Below are 20,682 nucleotides of genomic sequence, written 5' to 3'. Positions count from 1 at the left end.
ATTTCCATCTAGTCCATCAGTTTCATCTGCCATTCTTCCCGGGTGGGTAGCTCTTGTGTCTTCCAATACTCAGATTAAGACCTTTGAGGCCCCAAACACTTAAAAGATTTGAGTGCCTCCCATCTAATTCAAATTCCAAACAATCATAAGTCATAAAACCAGTGAGCTACACTTATTTATTTATAATTTAATAACATTTGTACAATTTGCTTTTGTGACTGTGTGGAACGCAGTTCAGCTACTGATTGATTGACTGATTGTGTGACTGCAGAAATGGATTAAAGCCCCCCATCCAAACAATGACTATCATCAGTGCAGGTAAGAAAATTTTTTAATTTTAATTTTATCATCTACAGTACTGTTTTATTTATTTTATAGTACAGTCCATTGATGATTGCTTTCGTTTTATGGGTCAATGGTCTCGTTAGATAGTGAAATTCATGTTAAATTGCTGTTTTAGGGGTTGCTTTTAAAAGCCTGGCATGGATTAATCCGTTTTGCATTACTTTCGATGGGAAAGTGCGCCTTGGTTTTGGAACGCTTTGGTTTTGGAACGGATTTCCCAAACAGATTAAGTTTGAGAACCAAGGGACCACTGTACTTGAAAAGTTAGAGTCACTCCCATTGCTCCGCCCCCTTTTGCCTCTGGCTCCACCCACTATTGATAGGCAGCTCCAGTGAGGTTGCTGGTGTGGCCTTTGGGCTGGAAAAGGTTCCCCAACCCCCAAAAGCTACTCCCTAGCTGCTCTTCAAGCACTGCCCCCTGGCCATTGCTGAGTGTGCCCAAACACACTTAGTGTTTTTCAGGGCTGAGTGGCTGGCAGCAGCCTGAAATGAGAGGGGATTCAGGATCTGGGATCCATGGAGAAAGCCAGTACACAGGGACAAAGAATGAGCCGGCACTCTCTTCTCACAAGAAGCTGTGGCGATCACACAGGGTCCCCAGACGTTTCGCTGTCTATTGATCCCTGTGCCACCACTTTATCTCTCGCTGCCCCCACCCAAGCCCTACCTGGTACAATACTGAGTCCAGTCAAGGTTAAATTAGAACATAAACTTCTGTTTATTTATTGCAGTTTAACAAGTGTGGGACGCGGGTGGCGCTGTGGGTAAAAGCCTCAGCGCCTAGGGCTTGCCGATCGAAACGTCGGCGGTTTGAATCCCCGCGGCGGGGTGCGCTCCCGTTGTTTGGTCCCAGCGCCTGCTAACCTAGCAGTTCGAAAGCACTCCCGCGTGCAAGTAGATAAATAGGGACCGCTTACTAGCGGGAAGGTAAACGGCGTTTCCGTGTGTGGCTCTGGCTCGCCAGAGCAGCGATGTCACGCTGGCCACGTGACCCGGAAGTGTCTCCGGACAGCGCTGGCCCCCGGCCTCTTGAGTGAGATGGGCGCACAACCCTAGAGTCTGTCAAGACTGGCCCGTACGGGCAGGGGTACCTTTACCTTTTTACCTTTAACAAGTGTGTGGTTTCATAAACGGTATTGGTCAATTACAATCATAGGGTGCCTATCCAGACCTATAACGTCCGCTACCTGCTCTCACTCACTAAACCACCTCTCAGATATTTACTTGTCTTCCTAGCTCCTAACTGTTCCTGACTCAGCTTATTTCGCTACACTAACTCAACCTACCCATATTCTATTCACTCCCACGCCAACCAAACTCCCAATGAACTTCTTCCCTTTGCCCCTCCCAGAGCCAGTGTTATAGTCCTTCTGACTCCACCCCCTGGGTTCTGATTGGGTAACTTGTTTAACTATTTCACCTCCAGCACTCTCATATGTTAATGTCACAGAAGCCTGCAAGCAAAACCTGGGTGTAACAATTCTTTCCCCAACAGCTGGTATTCAGGGACACCTCCACTGTAATTCGCTCTACGCGGGGCTACCCTTGAAGCTGTCCCAGAAACTCCAGTGGGTGCAGAATGCTGCAGCGAGGCTCCTCACGGGGTCTCTGCCATGGGAGCATATTCACCCAGTTCTTTTCAAGCTGCACTGGCTCCCGGTGGAGTACAGGGTCACATTTAAGGTGCTGCTTTTGACCTTTAAAGCCCTTCATGGCCTAGGACCCTCGTACCTACGGGTCTGCCTCTCCTGGTATGCCCCACAGAGAGCCTCAAGGTCCATAAATAGCAACACCCTAGTGGTCCCGGGCCCTAAGGAAGTTAGATTGGCTTCAATCAGAGCCAGGGCCTTTTCAACACTGGCTCCGGCCTGGTGGAACGCTCTGCCTCATGAGACCAGGGCCCTGCAGGGTCTGATTTCTTTCCGCAGGGCCTGTAAGACAGAGTTGTTCCACCTGGCCTTTGGCTTGGAGCCAGTTTGATTCCCTCCCTCTGTCTTTTTTTTCCCTTCTCCTCCTGCAATGAGGCTACATTTTAATATTTTAATGTTTCAATATTTTAATGTTTTATTTTAATTTTGTTTTTAAGTTGTAATCATTCAACTTGTTTTTATTATTGCTTGTAAGCTGCCCTGAGTCCAGCCTTGGCTGGGGAGGGCGGGGTATAAATAAAAATTATTATTATTATTATTATTATTATTAAGCCTCTGATGGTGTAACGTTGGAAAATGTCGATCACTTCTCCTACCTGGGCGGAAAGTTATCTTTCCACAAGGGCCGACACTGATGCTGCAATCCAGCATTGCCTGAGCTCTGCAAGTGCGGCTTTCTCCTGACTGAAGTGCAGAGTGTTTGAGGACCAGGACATTCACAGGGAAACCAAAATGCGTGTTTACAAAGCTATTGAAGTACCAACCTTACTGTCTGCTTGTGAAACATGGACCATTTATAAACGCCATCTCCAATTCCTCAAAAGATTCTATCAACGGTGTCTCCAAAAAATTTTACACATCACTTGGGAAGACAGGCGAACTAATATCAGTGACCTGAAAGAAGCAAAGATCACCCGTGTTGAAGCAATGATTCTTCAAGATCAGCTTCGTTGGACTGGTCATGTTGTGCGGATGCCTGACGATCATCTTCCAAAGCAACTACTCTGTTCTGAACTTAAAAATGGAAAGCGTAATGCTGGTGGTCAACAAAATAGGTTTAAAGACTGTCTCAAGGCAGATCTTAAAAAATGTAGTATAAACACCAGCAACTGGGAAACACTGGCCTGCGAGCGCTCCAGTTGGAGAACAGCCTTGACCAAAGGTGTCATGGGCTTTCAAGACACTTGAACTCAGAACACAAGGGAGAAATGTGCTAAGAAGAAGGAACGCTTGGCAAATCCACACCATGATCAATTATCACCCAGAAAGCAATGTCCCCACTGTGGAAGGACATGTGGATCCAGAATTGGCCTCCACAGTCACTTACAGACTCATTGTTAAAACTGTGTTTATGGGAGACAATCTTACTCAGCTACGAGGGATCGCCAAAGAAGAAAAAGAAAGAAGAACGTCACCATTGCAGCTAGTAGCCTTCTCCTCCATGCAAAGCCCTCTTTGAAAGCCATCGTAGCTGGGGGCCATCACTGCCTCCTGTGAGAGCGAGTGCCATTGCTGATTTCCGTGGGCCAAAAATTCTACAGTTGAATTTATGAGCAGCCATCACACCATTAGAGGACCATGCCTTTCAAGGCAGTTCCTCCTAGTTGGCCTCCACTCTGGCAGACGTGGCAACCCATCAACCTGCCCTTGGAGAGTTTGGGCTTAGCCATTTGTCCATTTGGGGGGCTGGGTATAAATTTTCTCTGGAGCTCACTGAGTTTGGTTATTAACAAAGCTCTGACCCCTTAACCCACGACATTGTTTCGTATCTTCCTTCCTCGATGTGGGGTAATGCATTTTCCCCACCCCAAGCAGGTGGACTTATTTAGAAAACTTATCCCCCTGCTCTTCCGATGCATTTGCTCTTTCTATATATAGGGACATGGGTAGCGCTGTGGGTTAAACCACAGAGCCTAGGACTTGCCAATCAGAAGGTTGGTGGTTCGAATCCCCGCGACGAGGTGAGCTCCTGTTGCTCGGTCCCTGCTCCTGCCAACCTAGCAGTTCAAAAGCACATCAAAGTGCAAGTAGATAAATAGGTACTGCTCTGGTGGGAAGATAAATGGCGTTTCCGTGCCCTGCTCTGGTTCGCCAGAAGCGGCTTAGTCATGCTGGCCACATGACCCGGAAGCTGTACGCCGGCTCCCTCGGCTAATAAAGCAAGATGAGCACCGCAACCCCAGAGTCGGCCACGACTGGACCTAATGGTCAGGGGTCCCTTTACCTTTACACACACACACACACACACACACACACACACATTGTTATTAGTTTTTTAACATATCGTTTTCAACAGTAATTAAACATACTTCTACATCTTATTCAATTATTTTTGAATTCCATCAGTCCTGTCTGAAAATTTTCCTATCTAACCTCTTAGTATGCATTTCTTATTTTCCCTATTACATTTCCAACTCATAACCAATATCTCTGTCTCTTTCTACTTTGTAACACATCATATATTTCTCCTTACAAAACTTCTTGTAGTCCTGCTAGCGTAATTTGTTGATTACAGTTGCTCTTCAAATAATTCATATACTTCTTCCAATCTTCTGCATATCTCTGGTCCCGCAGGTTTCGAATCCTTCTGATTCATTTGCATTGTGCCAATTGCATTGCCAGGGGTATTTTTAGCCCATCAAACCGAGTTGCATAACCAGAGCATATGGGACCGCCTTTAAGTTTGATTACTCTTTAATAAAGCTATTCCGCGTTTAATTTTAGCTCTCGGAGAAGTGCGAGGTTGTTCTCCATCTGTCATGCTGGAAAGATTTCTTAAAACACACACACACACACACACACACACGTTTTAATAATTAAGAAATGGAAAGGATTTGATTATCTGAAAGGTTGAAAAATGGTGCTCGATTTGTTGCTGTTGTTGTTGCAGGGCTTGCTAGAAGCCGCCTTAAAGGGGAAGTGTGTCACGCTGCCCTGATCAATGTGACGGAGAGGCTCTGCCACCGCAAAGTTGAAAGCACCATCTGGTCCTGCTCTGCACTCTTCTTAAGTGAGCGAATATAGACTTCTTGTTGTGAGTGTGTTTCTAAACGGCTGGGTGATCATTATCTTTAACTCATCTTTCCTCGGGGAAACATTATTGAGTGAAACAGGTGGTGAGTGTCAGGCCTCAGGCCCAGGATGAAAATCAGTTGCTGGAAATCCATAGCCTTCAGCACTTCTCTGATGAAAATAAGGATGTCATATTCAATGGTGCTGATGCTGATGGTGCTGCTGATGTGCCGGTATGGTGTAGTGGTTAAGAGTGGTGGGCTCGTAATCTGATGAACTGGGTTCGCGTCTCCGCTCCTCCACATGCAGCTGCTGGGTGACCTTGGACCAGTCACACTTCTCTGAAGTCTCTCAGCCTCACTCACCTCATAGAGTGTTTGTTGTGGGGGAGGAAGGGAAAGGAGATTGTCAGCTGCTTTGAGACTCCTTAGGGTAGTGATAAAGCGGGATATCAAATCCAAACTCTTCTCTTCTTATTTATACTCCACTCATTTCACTGGGTAACTCTGGGTAGATAGACAGACAGACAGATAGATAGATAGATAGATAGATAGACAGATGATAGATAGATGATAGATAGATAAATAGATAGATAGATATAAAGGTAAAGGACCCCTGACAGTTAAGTCCAGTCGCAGATGACTCAGGGGTTGTGGTGCTCATCTCATTTTACAGGCCGAGGGAGCCGGCATTTGTCCGCAGACAGTTTTTCAGGGTCATGTGGCTAGCATGACTAAGCTGCTTCTGGCGCAACGGAACACTGAAACCAGAGCAACGCACGGAAACACTGTTTACCTTCCCGCTGGAGCGGTACCTATTTATCTACTTGAACCTTTTTTTTTTGGCGTGCTTTCAAACTGCTAGGTTGGCAGGAGCTGGGACCGAGCAATGGGAGCTCACCTCGTCATGGGAATTTGAACCGCCAACCTTCTGATTGGCAAGCCCAAGAAGCTCAGTGGCTTAGACCACAGTGCCACCCGATTCCCATATATATACACACAGCGGTACCTCGGGTTACAAACTTAATTCGTTCCAGAGATCCGTTCTTAAGCTGAAACCATTCTTAACCTGAGGCACACTTTCATAATGGGGCATTCTGCTGCCGCCATGCCACTGGCGTGCGATTTCCGTTCTCATCCTGAGCCAAAGTTTGTAACCTGAGGTACTACTTCCTATTTAGCAGAGTTTGTAACCTGAAGTGTTTGTAACCCGAGGTACCACTGTGTGTGTGTGTGTGTGTGTGTATGTACACACACACACACAATCAGACTTTTTTTTTAAATTAGTTTCTTCTCTAGCACGGTGAATTGTCAGTTCCATTGCTACCCCTGATGGTAGCCTCAATTCCTGCCATGGTGTTTCCTGAGTCACAGATGGAAGCGGGCGTTTAATGTGTGAAGCAGTGTGGAATGTGGATGTGTGATAAAATGAGGTAATGTGAGATAATGCATGTTCTTTGTACTTTTGTCCATTTACTGTATTTATTTTTCCGGATTTGAAGTATAAAATGGTGATTTTCTTGAGTCAAACTGAGAGTACCCCTAAACATTTTTAAAGAAAAAAAAGCACTGAACATAATAAAACATTAAAAAAACTCCCCCACACAGAACTCCCTTCAGTTGTCTTTTAAAGGTTGTCTAGTTACTTATCTCCTTGGCTTGGGGGTCACATAATATGTAATACTTCTCCAAAGAAAATAGGGACGTCCTAAGGCAAAGTGGGACATTCTGGGATCAAATCAGAAGCTGGAACGGCTTCTGTAAATCCAGGACTGTCCCTGGAAAATAGAGACACTTGGATGGTCTGGGAATGACAGCTGTGGAAAGGGGTTATTGAACTCAGGTGCTGCTTACAGGTTTTTCACAGTTGGCCACAGTGAGAATGAATTGCTCCAGGATAATGGAGTAGATGGTCCTTTGGCCTGATCCTGCAGGTCTCTTCTTAAGTGAATTGCACTGCACTGAAACTCTGCTCTGGTCTTCCTAGGGCATCTGGTTGGCCACTCTGAGAACAGAATGTTGGACAAGATGGGCCTTTGGCCTGACCCAGCAACATCTTCTGATGTTCTTATGAGAGTCCTATTACATGACGTTCTTCTCTGAGTATCCTTTGGGGACCTGGTGTCACAGACTGCCTGAAGAGGAATGGTGGGAGGCACCAGCTGGTGGACCCCCAAGTGAACCCCCAGGGGAAGAAGGCCCAGGGCCAGGGAACTGATGGTGGGATGAAGACAAGTGGTCAAAGGGAGAAGAGGGAGAAGACTGGGAGGAGGAGGTGTCAGAAGCTGTAGAGGCAACAGGGTTTAGTGAGCAGGAAGAGGCTGGGGCAGAGAGCAGTCCAGAATCAGATGTAGGAGAGGAGGAGGGCCAGGAAACAGAGATGGGGCAGGCTGCTGTAGAATCCAGGGAATCACCCTCTCCTGCTGTGGTCAGCTCCCAGAACATGTAGCAGAATGAAGAGGGTGGAGCAACAAGGGACTAGACAAAGGACCCAGAGATTTGGGAAGGACCCTGTGAAGAAGGAGTCTTAGGGAACGGTGGGAAGGCCCTCACAACTGCCTCACTGGGGAAGACATACTGGAACAGTTGCTGTGATCACTAGTGAAATATACTCGGAGTCCTGTAGTTATTTCATGCTCTTTATTGCAGCTTGTAAAACAGTGATTGAATTGCCCCCCCCCCCAAACCTCAGGCTTTATTTATTTATTTATTTATTTATTTATTTATACCCCGCACATCTGGCTGGGTCCCCCCAGCCACTCTGGGCAGCTTCCAACAAAACACTAAAATACTATAACCTATTAAACATTAAAAGCTTCCCTAAACAGGGCTGCCTTTAGATGCCTTCTAAAAGTTTGGTAGTTATTTTTCTCTTTGACATCTGGTGAGAGGGCATTCCACAGGGCGGGTGCCACTACCGAGAAGGTTCCCTGTAACTTAGCTTGTCGCAGCGAGGGAACCGCCAGAAGGCCCTCGGTGCTGGACCTCAGTGTCTGGGCTGAACGATGGGGGTGGAGACGCTCCTTCAGGTATTTACACAATGAGTCCCGTCTGATTGGCTGATTCTTCTTCCCTCCTGGAGCCTGATTGGTCTTTTCCTGCAGGCCAATCAGTTGTTGCATTCTAGGATCCTACTTGCCTATTGTTCTAGGATCCAAGCTTAGTACATAACAACCAGTTTTGGTTTCTTTGAAAGAAGAATTAATTTCACTGACACAGGGTGTTTTATTGCTGACTTACTCCTGTCTCCGGCACCTGATATCTGCCTGGCCTCTATGAAAACAGGATGTTGGTCTACAGAGGCCATTGGCTTGAGGCAGCAGCCTCTTCTTCTTATCTACATGGCACACTTCAAATATCCTCTACCTCTGCAAGTCTCCTCTCTCCCCTGCCCTTCCTCAGGAGCCTCAGCAGGAGGTGATGTTTTTGTTCCTTTTCTCAATCTGCCAGTGACTTTTATAGAAAGAAACACAAGACCTTTTCCCTTTCTTTCCTTTTAATTGCAGCTGCAACATGTTGTGTGGTGGATTTCACATCCTGCCTGATGGAGATGCATTATGTACCTCCCAATCACCACACTTTCTAATTCTATCCTTTCAAATAACTTCTCTTAATTTCAATCCCATCAGTGTAACAACAATTACGCCATTCGATTCAGCTTTTCCTGGATTCGCTGGCTGTTTTAAGGCTTGGAAATAGTACAGGCCTGATTGCATATAAATAGATTCGTGTTGCTTATTTAAAGAGAAAAAGATGAATGAGAGAAGGAAGGAAGGAAGGAAGGAAGACAAACAGACAGACAGACAGACTGACGGACTGCAAGAACTTGGCTCATGCTGGGATAGCTCAATACAGAATGAGGCTCTCAATCTCAGTGTAGTGGGTTCAAGCCCCACACAGAATCATAGAGTTGGAAGGGACCCTGAGGGTCATTTAGACCAACCCCCTACAATGTAGGAATCTCAGCTAAAGCATCCATGACAGATGGGCACCCAACCTCTGCTTAAAAACCTCCGATGAAAGACAGTCAACCACCTTCCGAAGCAGTCTGTTCCATCGTTGAAAAACTCTTCCTGATGGAGTATCCTTTTTTGTAACTTGAATTCATTGGTTCGGGTCCTATCCTCCAGACAAGGACATCTTCCATGTGACTGACAGTGCTTTAGATACTTGTAGATGACATATCTCCTCTTTCCCAGGCTCAACATACCCAACTCCCTCAACTGTTCCTCATCAGTCTTGGCTTCCAGACCCTCGATCATCTTGTTCGCCCTCCTCCGCACACATTCCAACTTCTCAAGATCCTTCTTAAATTGCCATGCCCAGAACTGGTCACAGGATTCCAGGTGTGGTCTGACCAAGGCAGAATAATGTGGTACTATTCCTTCCCTTGACCTGGACCTTCTATTGATGCAGCCAATTAGCTTTTTTTTTTTTTTTTTTTTTTGCTACTGCATCACACTGTTGACTCATGTGGAGCTTGTGGTCTGCTAAGACCCCTAGATCCTTTTGACATGTACTACTGGCAAGCCAGGTGTCCCCCATCTTATATTGGCGCAGTTGGTGCAGCTCATCCAGCCCTGGAAGTCTGAATTCATTTAAAGTAGCTTGACATTGCCACCATGAGTTTGACCAAACTGTGGGAGGCAGTGGAAGACAGGAGTGCCTGGCGTGCTCTGGTCCATGGGGTCACGAAGAGTCGGACATGACTAAATGACTAAACAACAACAGACATTGCCATGCCACCTCCTTTTCTATGTTGAGCTGAAATTCCCTCCTTACACCATTTATTCTGTTATCACCAGGTTGGGCATCACTTTCCTTTTGAGTGAAGACAGCAACAAAGTATATGTTGAGCAGTTCAACGTTCTCTCTGGGCAGTGAAGAGAGCTGATTGGCCAGAGAACAGAAGACTGGCAGAAAAGTCTCTCTGAGCCTCTGTAAATTCAAACGGATTAGGGAAGAGTGTCTAGAGCAGGAAAGAGTGCAGATTTGAGATTTTGGGGAAAACCCTTTTTTAAAAAAGGATGTCATATAGAGGAGGGAGAAAGGTTGTTTTCTGCTGCTCCAGAGAAGCGGACACGGAGCAATGGATCCACACTACAAGAAAGAAGATTCCACCTAAACATTAGGAAGAACTTCCTGACAGAGCTGTTCTACAGTGGAATTTGCTGCCAAGGAGTGTGGTGGAGTCTCCTTCTTTGGAGGTCTTTAAGCAGAGGCTTGACAACCATATGTCAGGAGTGCTCTGATGGTGTTTCCTGCTTGGCAGGGGGTTGGACCCGATGGCCCTTGTGGTCTATTCCAACTCTATGATTCTGATTCTATGATTCTATGATTCTTGACATTCCGCTTGGGAGCCGGCCAGAGTGACTGGGAAAACCCAATCAGATGGGCAGGGTATAAATAAATTATTATTATTATTATTATTATTATTATTATTATTATTATTATTATTATTAGTGCTGGTTGACTGAATGGACCAGCCTCCACTGATTTTAATTGGTGAGCAGGAAGCAATACAATGAGCACAAACACTAGAATCCCATGACAATTAATTGTTTGCAACCACCCATTAAAGCGATGTTCTCCATTTGCAATCTATATTAATTAACTTGTGGAGCCCTCAGCCCCACAGGATCCCAAATCTGTGCATACCACACATTCTTATAAGTCCCCCATTGAAAGGACGTGTTTGATGCTCCACCCAACTTCTCACCTCTGGCCATACCCACCCATCTGACCCCTGAAAGGTTGTCTATGAGGGAATGTGGCCTTTGAGCTACAGAAAGCTTCACCATCCCAGCTGTACAGTGTGTTGTGCATTTTTAAATAGAAAATTCCTGGAGCTTCCAACAAAGGAAGGATGGCTTTTCAAAACGACGGAGTACGTGAACTGGTGAGATGAACAGCAAAGATTAGCAACCGAAAGGACAGGAAATTCCTTGAGGACTGGAAACGTTTCATTGAATATTATTGTGAGATGAAAACGTGAGCAGGATTTGAAATATGAGCAGCAGTGTTAATATACAGTGGTACCTCAGGTTACATACACTTCAGGTTACATACGCTTCAGGTTACAGGCTCCGCTAACCCAGAAATAGTGCTTCAGGTTAAGAACTTTGCTTCCGTATGAGAACAGAAATCGGGCTCCGGCGGCGCAGCGGCAGCGGGAGGCCCCATTAGCTAAAGTGGTGCTTGAGGTTAAGAACAGTTACAGGTTAAGAACGGACCTCTGGAATGAATTAAATACTTAACCCGAGGTGCCACTGTATGAAGATAAATACATTAGAGAGGATGTATTGAATATTATATTATATGTAAAATATACAGCATTTGAGGGTATTCAATATGGAAGGGAAGTCAATGGAGAAAGCAATTTACGGTCTGTACAGTTTTTTTCCTTGAGAAATCAATAAAAAAGATTTCTTTTTATTTATTTATTTAGAAGAACATTACAGTGATAGCAATAGCAATAATATTCATTATTCCTGTCTTTCTACTACTGCTGGTAAGATGCTAATGACGATGGTGCTTTTGCTTACCTGTGAGGACTGGAGCATGCAGGGAGAATTGCTCCTTGAAAGCCGAGCTGAGAAGGTGTATTTTAGAGGCGGTGCTTGATTGGTGTGGATCGTCAGCCGTGTGCCGGCAGGGACAGAATCTCCTGCCGCGACTGAAGATGCTGCTAACTTTCTGCTCGCTGTTCTTCCCCTTGGTAAGTGAATCCATTGTTTGCTTTTCCAGGGAGCGAAATCCTTAGGCAGCCTGCTCCTCTTTGGGAGAAGCTGGTTTGTGCCTTCGCAAAGTGTCAGCTTATTCCTTTCTAAGGGTCCACGAGGAGCCCTTAAAAGCCTCTGGGCACCCTGTAGTGCTCCATTGAGGTGGTTCAAGAAGAGTTAAATAGGCAGATTACTGCTCTTTCATTGCAGTTTTGAGAGTGAAACAAACAGAAATGGGTTGAGGTCACCGGTTAGTGAGGACCGCAGAGGTGTGATCTTAGGAACCGGGAGTGTGGCATGTTGCTGTTGTTTAGTCATTTAGTCGTGTCCAACTCTCCGTGACCCCATGGACCAGAGCACGCCAGGCACTTCTGTCTTCCACTGCCTCCCGCAGTTTCGTCAAACTCATGCTGGTAGCTTTGAGAACACTGTCCAACCATCTCGTCCTCTGTTGTCCCCTTCTCCTTGTGCCCTCCATCTTTCCCAACATCAGGGTCTTTTCCAGGGAGTCTTCTCTTCTCATGAGGTGGCCAAAGTCTTGGAGCCTCAGCTTCAGGATCTGTCCTTCCAGTGAGCACTCAGGGCTTATTTCCTTCAGAATGGATAGGTTTGATCTTCTTGCAGTCCATGGGACTCTCAAGAGTCTCCTCCAGCACCATAATTCAAAAGCATCCATTCTTCTGCAATCAGCCTTCTTTATGGTCCAGCTCTCACTTCCATACATCACTACTGGGAAAACCATAGCTTTAACTATACGGACCTTTGTTGGCAAGGTGATGTCTCTGCCTTTTTGATGTCTGATGTCTCTGGGATGAGAAGCTGGCAATTATTCCGAGGTGAATTCATACAGGGAGCAAGGACACAATGGGGCATGTCTATGTGTGTTGTGCTGGCAGCTAAGGTTATCGGATGCTTTGCCTCTTCCACTCTCAACTACGGCTTAAATAATTGTTGCTGCTGCTGAACTTCTGCTGTGGAGACAGTGTTCGTCTTCGTCTGAAGGCTCAAGGAGCACTAGGCAGGCCAAACCCCAATGATGGGCGTCACCACCACTGACTTTTCTTCTTACTGGGAATTTTAACAGAAGGAGAAATGGGGGAGAGAAGAGAATAGAGAAAGCAGAAGGGAGAGAAGAAGAGAGAAGCAGAAATGCATAGAAGACAAATATTGCTGATGGAGTATCATCTTTCAGGATGGGTTTAAAAATGAATATTCATTTTTATTTTTATTTATTATTTATTATTCATTTTATTATTGTTGTTTATTATTATTTATACCCTGCCCATCTGGCTGGGTCTCCCCAGCCACCCTGGGTGGCTTCCAACAAGGAATTAAAATACAGTGGTCTGTTAAACATTAAAAGCTTCCCTAAAGAGGGCTGCCTTCAGATGTATTCTAAAAGTCTGGTAGTTGTTCTTCTCTTTGACATCTGGTAGGAGGGCATTCCACAGGGTGGGCACCACTACCGAGAAGGCCCTCTGCCTGGTTCCCTGTAACTTGGCTTCTTGCAGTGAGGGAACCACCAGAACTCAGTGTCCAGGCTGAACGATGGGGGTGGAGATGCTCCTTCAAGTATACTGGACCGAGGCTGTTTAGGGCTTTAAAGGTCAGCACCAACACTTTGAATTGTGCTTGGAAACTATCTGAATATCTAATGTAAGAATCGCAGAACTGTAGAATTGGGTGGGACCCCGGGGTTCATCTAGCCCAGTGTTTCCTAAACTTGGGTCTCCAGCTGTTTTTGGACTACAATCCCCATTATCCCTGACCACTGGTCTTGCTAGCTAGGGATGATGGGAGCTGTAGTCCAGAAACAATCACAGACCCAAGTTTGTGAAACACTGATCAAGTCCCAACCCACTTCAATGAAGGAATCTCAACTAGATGGGCGGCCATCTAACGTCTGCTTAAAACCCTGCAAGGAAGGAGGGTCCACAACCCCCTGAGGGCTCAGACCAATGTGATCAGACCAGCACCCTGTTTCTCACAGTGGCCAACCAAATGCCTGTGGGAACCCTGCGGTCAGGATTCGAGCGCAAGAGCTGTCTCCCTTCCTGTAGTTTCCAGCAACTGGGATTCAGGAGGAAAGTGTGGAGGCAGGGCATAGACATCATGGCTAGCAGCCATCGATAATCGCCTTTTCTTCCTTCGTGAATTTGTCCAATTATCTTTCAAATGCACCCAACTCGGTGGCCATCGCTGCCTCTTCTGGGAGTGAGTTCCAGAGTTTAAACTAAATTACTGTATTTTTCGCTCTATAGGACGCACTTTTCCCCCTTCAAAAATGAAGGGGAAATGTGTGTGCGTCCTATGGAGCGAAGACGCCATAGCCCCGCGACCCTCTCCCGGCTGGAGAGGTGATGCACGGCTATGGCAGGAGCCTCTTTAGTCGCGCGCCACCTCTTCAGCCGGGAGAGCGCGTGCGGGGCTAAAGAAGCACCCCGCAACCCTCTCCCAGCTGGAGAGGTGACGCGCGGCTATGGCAGGAGCCTCTTTAGCCGTGTGCCACCTCTTCAGCTGGGAGAGCGTGTGCTGGGCTAAAGAAGCCATAGCCCCACGACCCTCTCCCAGCTGGAGAAGTGACGTGTGACTATGGCAGCAGCCTCTCCGCTGCGCCTTTCCGCTGCTCCCTGACCTGCTCTTTGGGGCTGGTGGTGGGCTTCCCCTCGCCAGCCCCAAAGAGCAGGTCGAAAGGAACCTGAAGCCTGGAGAGCAAGCCTCGCTCCCCAGGCTTCCAAGGTAGCTGCCTGAACGCACCTTAAACGACACCTTGTTTTAGAGCGGGAAAACAAGAGGGGGAAAGTTCTCCCTCTCTCTGCGCAGCGCCTCCTGCCGCTTCGCTGAAGAGGCTCTGGGCAGAGAGGGGGAGAATTTTTTTTCTTGTTCTCCCCCCTCTAAAACAAGGAGTGTCCTATTGTCCGGTGCGTCCTATGGTGCGAAAAATACGGTACTAAATGCAGATCTGGTTCACTCAGCCAGATGGTTGGGCTATGAATGATAAATAATAATAATTATTATTATTATTATTATTATTATTATTGATTTATTTTTCTTGTTCCCTGAGATCCACAGGCTCTTTTGTACTAAGAAGTGCTGCTTGAACTTGCTTGAATGCAAGTTCCTCATCAGGATTGCTTTTTGCACTCACATTCCTTTAGGGATCAATGGCGACCTCATTCCTATTTTTCTCTCTTCTGGTAACAGTAGAGCCTAAGTCATCCTTCTTCTTCTTTTAAGCTTTCTTGAGTCCAAGTAGTGGTTTCCTTGAATGCATGGCAAAAATGAGAGAGAGTTTTAAATCAAAATATTGTTTCAGTTATGGCTAGATAAGCAAGGGGAGTGGGGCGTTTCTACCCACGCTAGCAATGATGACAGGTTTTTGTTTTTTCACTTCGGCCTCCTTAAGAAGGAGTTTGAACAGATTTCTTGGGCTCACTTGGGTGTTTGTAAGCGGAACGTTGTGACATTTGCGTTTCGGGGAAAAACAGGTTTTTGGCTCAAATTCAATTCCCGTCTTCTCAGAAAAGAGTGAGTCGTTTCTGAACACACACACACACACACACACACACGATACCATAAATTAATACAAGGAAGGAGAGTTAAAGTAAGAAATCTAGACATGAAAATCTGGAAAAGGGCATTCACAGGAGCCTGATTGCCCATGCCCTGACTGAGGTAAAAAATCGACAGCACAGCAGTTTGGCAGCCAGTCAGAATCCATTTCTGAAGGCCCTGTATTTTTTAAGGCCCGGAAGTACATCTGGAAACCTAAAGGAAACTGTCAGGGAGACAAAGGCATACCCATTTCTCAACAGAAAAATGGGTGCTGCCCCCAATCTCCTCCCCAAAATAGGCAAAGCACATACCCCCAAAAAACAAATAAAATATTGGCAATGAAAGGGGAAGGGTAGCCCCCCAGAATAGGCAACCCTCCAATCTACCCCCATACAAATACTTACATATAGTGGTCCCTTGGTTCTCAAACTTAACCCGTTCCAGAAGTCCGTTCCAAAACCAAAGCGTTCCCAAACCAAGGCATGCTTTCCCATGGAAAGTCATGCAAAACGGATTAATCCATTCCAGACTTTTAAAAACAACCCCTAAAACAGCAATTTAACATGAATTTTGCTATCTAACAAGACCATTGATCCATGAAATGAAAGCAATCAACAATGTACCACAGTCACACAATCAATCAATCAATCAATCAGTAGCTGAACTGGGTTCCTCACAGTCACACACAAAAAAGAGCCGTGAAAAAAATAACTCAAAATAAATAGCAAAAACAGACGGACCTCTGCGTAATACTCAGAACGGAAGTGTTGTACTCAAATTGGAAGCGTAACACTCAAAACGGAGCATGTTCGGCTTCTGAAAAATGTTCACAAACCGGAACACTTACTTCCGGGTTTGCAGTGTTTGAGTTCCTAGTTGTTTGAGTACCAAGGTGTTTGAGAACCAAGGTTTCACTGTACATCAAAGCATGTGACTTTGGCCAAATTCACCCTAACCCACCTAACAGCAGGGCTCTTGTGGGAATAAATTAAAAGCCGACGCATGGACACTCCCACTCCCTCTGACCTAACTTTGTGGGACCAATCATTCAGCCTTGCCTACTTTGCAGGGTTGGTCTGAGCCTCAGTTATAGGACTGTGCAAAGACACAGACATCCTGATCTGATTTAAAAGGATGTCACATAGAGGAGGGAGAAAGGTTGTTTTCTGCTGCTCCAGAGAAGCGGACACGGAGCAATGGATCCAAACTACAAGAAAGAAGATTCCACCTAAACATTAGGAAGAACTTCCTGACAGTAAGAGCTGTTCGACAGTGGAATTTGCTGCCAAGGAGTGTGGTAGAGTCTCCTTCTTTGGAGGTCTTTAAGCAGAGGCTTGACAACCATATGTCAGGAGTGCTCTGATGGTGTTTCCTGCTTGGCAGGGGGTTGGACTCGATGGCCCTTGTGGTCTCTTCCAACTCTATGATTCTATGATTTGTGGGACCGATCCTTCAGCCTAGCCAATTTGGAGGTCCAGATTGGTCCCTGCGTGCTGCCAAACCCATGAAACCCACTCCTCTCGCATGGCAGCCCCCAGCCATTGCCTGCCCCCCCTCTCTTTCTTTCCTTTGTCTGCCTGAGCAATTTCTGCCTGCATGGGTGGTTGCATCTGAATGCCTGACGAGCGCACCTAGTAATTATCATTACTCTTAATGCCTTTGAACACGTGAAGCACTTTTGACAGCTATTAACTTTTAATTGGGATGACAAAAAGAGTCACAGAACATGTCAGAAACCTGACGTGGAAGCGTTAGGTACAAAAGTGAAGTTTCCTCTCTTCTCCACCCAGCCAGGGGGCGGTTGGGGGTGGCAGGAGGAGATCGACAAAGCATCATGACTAGCGTGGGAGAAAATGAGAAGAGCATCTCAGGGTCACCTCCACAGCGTGAGAGGGCCAGGGGCCCATGTCCTTATGGGAAGCAATAGAGATATTGATCCGAGTGAGGGGGCGGGATGCAGATTTATTGATTGACTGCAATGTTGTCACAGGACGATGCGCATCGGAATAAATTAATTAACATCTCATCATAGAATTTAGGGACGTGGGTGGCACTGTAGGTTAGACCACAGAGCCTAGGACTTGCCGATCAGAAGGTCGGCGGTTCGAATCCCTGCAATGGGGTGAACTCCCGTTGCTCGGTCCCTGCTCCTGCCAACCTAGCAGTTCGAAAGCACGTCAAAGTGCAAGAAGATAAATAGGTACCGCTCCGGCAGGAAGCTAAACGGCGTTTCCGAGCACTGCTCTGGTTCGCCAGAAGCAGCTTAGTCATGCTGAACACATGACTCGGAAGCTGTACGTTGGCTCCCTCGGCCAATAAACCGAGATGAGCGCCGCAACCCCAGAGTCGGCCATGACTGGACCTAATGCTCAGGGATCCCTTTACCTTTACCATCATAGAATTGTAGAACTGGAAGGGTCATCTATGTGCTGGGCCCAGGGGTAACCCGTGAAGCGCGGTCCAGGACTGGTCCAGAATCCAAAGGTTCCGCTAGGAGTCAGTCCGACAGGGCCAAGGCAGGACAGGAGGCAGGAAACCAGGCAAGGACAGGTACAGGATCACAGGCAGGTTCTGGCATACAGCAATGTTGCTCCCACAACCTGGGGTGAGGTCCGACAGCCTTTTATCTTTGTCGGGGTAACGGTCAGTCCTGATCCCCCGGCAACCCACCTCCCTGTCTTGCCCGAAGGTGAGCATAACTCCTGTGAATACTCAGGTCTCTCCTTCTCTCAGACCTTTGTCTCTGCAGCTCAGGAGACGCTGGTGGGTTACTAGACCCAGGGGCTGCCTCAGCCTCCCCTGACCCAACAGGTAGTGGAGCAGCTGTAAGTGATGGCCCAGCTGACGGCAACGAGGTAATCTGGAGCCAGGGCAGGCTCAGGCCCCTGCCTCAGCCCAGTTGGTGCTTGTTGCAGGGGAACCTGTGTAGACTGGGACTCTTCAGGATCAGGCCCCAGACTTGGTTCAGGTGATGCCCGAGGCAAAGGATCCAGTGCAGACTGAGTCTCCTCTGGTTCTGAGTCTGAGTCCCAGGCCATTGCCTAATCCCAGCAATGCAGGAAGAACAAACACAGATATTGAAACAATTCTCATAATTAGCAGAGTTAAGACATGGAAAGGATTTCACCGCTATCAGCTTTTAAAAATCTGATTTTTTTAAAAAATGGTTTTTACTTGGCGTCGGAAGGAACAAAAAGTGAGGGGCAAGACACACCTCAGAGGGAGAGTCCACACCCTCCCCAAGGGAGACAGTTCCACTGTTGAACAGCTCTGTCAAAAAGGTTTTCTGCATGTTTAGTTAGAATCTCCTTTCTTGCAACTTAGAGCCCTTGGTTTGGGTCCTACCCTCTGAAGCAGGAGAAAACAAGCTTGCTCCATCTTCCATGGGACAGATCTTTAGCTATTTGAAGACAGTTATCATATCTCCTCTTGGTTTCCTCTTTTTCAAACTAAACATATCCAACTCCTTCAACCGTTCCTCATCAGGCTTGGTTTCCATGTACACAAATAAAAAATGCAGTTCACCTTCAGAATCTGCACTCCTCTGACTTTTATGATGCAGTCCTCCAGCATGTTTGCACATCTTCCTTCAGTGGAGATCTGCATTGCAAAATTCAGAGAAGTGTGAATTTTGTAGGATGGCTGTGTCTCAGCACACACATTGCTCTGTAAAGTGCAAACTAGGTAGGATCGCTTTGAAATGAGAACTGTGTGAAATTTCTCCCCATCCCTAGCCACAGTTTACTGTCATGCCTGAACCCTAAACTTTGATTAATTGTTTCTCCTTCCTAATTAATTCTCCTTCCTGTTAGTTTATCTAGTTCTGCATAGTCCATTAACTTCATCCTCCATTCTTCAATCGTTGGTAATTCTTCTTGCTTCCATTTTTGGGCCAATAATATTCTTGCTGCTGTTATTGCATTAACCTGTGAGTTTCATGGTTTAGCGATGCGCTAGGTGAAGAAGCATCAAACATCAGTTGGAGGTGCAAGACATACCCAAACACCCACAAATTTCTTTTTCACCCCTTTTCTTATTTTGCTTGCCTTCCTAAACCATATCGACATTTTGCTTTGGGTGAAATTCAGGGCCAATGCTCTTGTGCAGAACACATTTACATATTGATATGAGCCGTCGTCTATTATTAAAGCTCAGCTTTAAGAAGTGGGATATATTTAACAGTCAGGACTTTGATCTCCGACTCCAGTAATTCAGCCCTCATGGATCTCGGAGCAAGGTTGATATTTTCGGCATTGGTGTTAATTAGATGTTCTACTTTATTTTAATTCCTGGTTATTTAAAACTGATTTGCCAGGCGCAATTAACGTAATGATGAAAGATCAAGGCAATGAATACTGAATATGTATATTATAGTCCTGTAAGAAGAATCTCTCTCATCCAGCAGGGGAGACCCAGGTGAATTAACCGTTTCAGTGTGAGATTTCCCTTGATGAATGCAGAACCACAGAATAGAACGTGAATTTGGAACCAAATCAAATCTAGGCATAGCCAGGACCACAAACTGAGGAGTGATGGCAGTGGAAAAAAAGGGGAAATGTGATAGCAGTTTGGGCAAAAACTTGGTCCCCCAATTTCACACACACACACACACACACACACACACACACACACACATTATTGATTTTAACATATAAATTATAAAATATACCACAAAACATATCACTTATACAATCTTTTTAGACTTCCATCAGCACCTCTGATGATCCACCGTTTTAACCACTTCTTATACATTTCTTAACTTTATATTGCCTTTACATCTCTTAACAAATCATCCCTCCCCTTCTCCATTTTTGCAATACTTCCAATAATACTCCTCACAAAACGTCTTGCAAACCTACAAATGTTGTCTGATCTTCACAAATACTTTTCAAGTAGTCCGTAAATTTACTCCAGTCTTCCATGAATTTCTGGTCCCGCTGGTTTTGAATCCTTCCTGTTAGTTTATCTAATTCTGCATAGTCCATTAACTTCATCCTCCATTCTTCAATCGTCGGTAATTCTTCTTGCTTCCATTTTTGGGCCAGTAATATTCTTGCTGCTGTTATTGCATACATAAAGAGCTTACATTCATTTATATTTATATCACTCCCAACAATGCCCAGTAAAAATGCTTCTGGTGGTCCCAGCTAAAAGTTCTTTAAAATTAACATTCTGCTCAGCCTTAGAACAATCCCCAATAGTTATTTCTTACATTTATATGTCACCTTTTATTCCAAGGAACTCAAGGTTCTACCCTCTCCACTTTATTTTCACAACAACCCTGTGAGGTAGCTTAGGCTGAGAGACAGTGGGTGGCCCAAGCTCACTCAGTGAGCTTCATATCAGAGAGGGGATTCGAACCCTTGTTCTTACTGTAATTGGGGAGCTGAGAGGAATGAA

The 20,682-nt window shown here is 45.9% G+C and overlaps 1 protein-coding gene across 1 annotated transcript in view; it reads left to right on the top strand.

The window, feature by feature from the left end:
* Nucleotides 1-11,569: 11,569 nt before the first annotated feature.
* Nucleotides 11,570-20,682, top strand: part of LOC310660990 (vasoactive intestinal polypeptide receptor 1-like) — a 39,787-nt gene continuing 30,674 nt past the window's right edge. The window contains exon 1 of the mRNA XM_083406664.1: nucleotides 11,570-11,723. Coding sequence (XP_083262790.1) covers nucleotides 11,688-11,723 — 36 coding nt within the window. The 5' untranslated portion in view covers nucleotides 11,570-11,687. The remainder of the gene's footprint in view (nucleotides 11,724-20,682) is intronic.

This window comes from Podarcis tiliguerta (genome assembly GCF_965153285.1).
Source record: "Podarcis tiliguerta genome assembly, chromosome: 12".
Taxonomy (NCBI): Eukaryota; Metazoa; Chordata; class Lepidosauria; order Squamata; family Lacertidae; genus Podarcis; species Podarcis tiliguerta.
The sequence above is the reverse complement of the archived record's forward strand: the minus strand, read 5'-3'. Positions and strand labels throughout refer to the sequence as shown.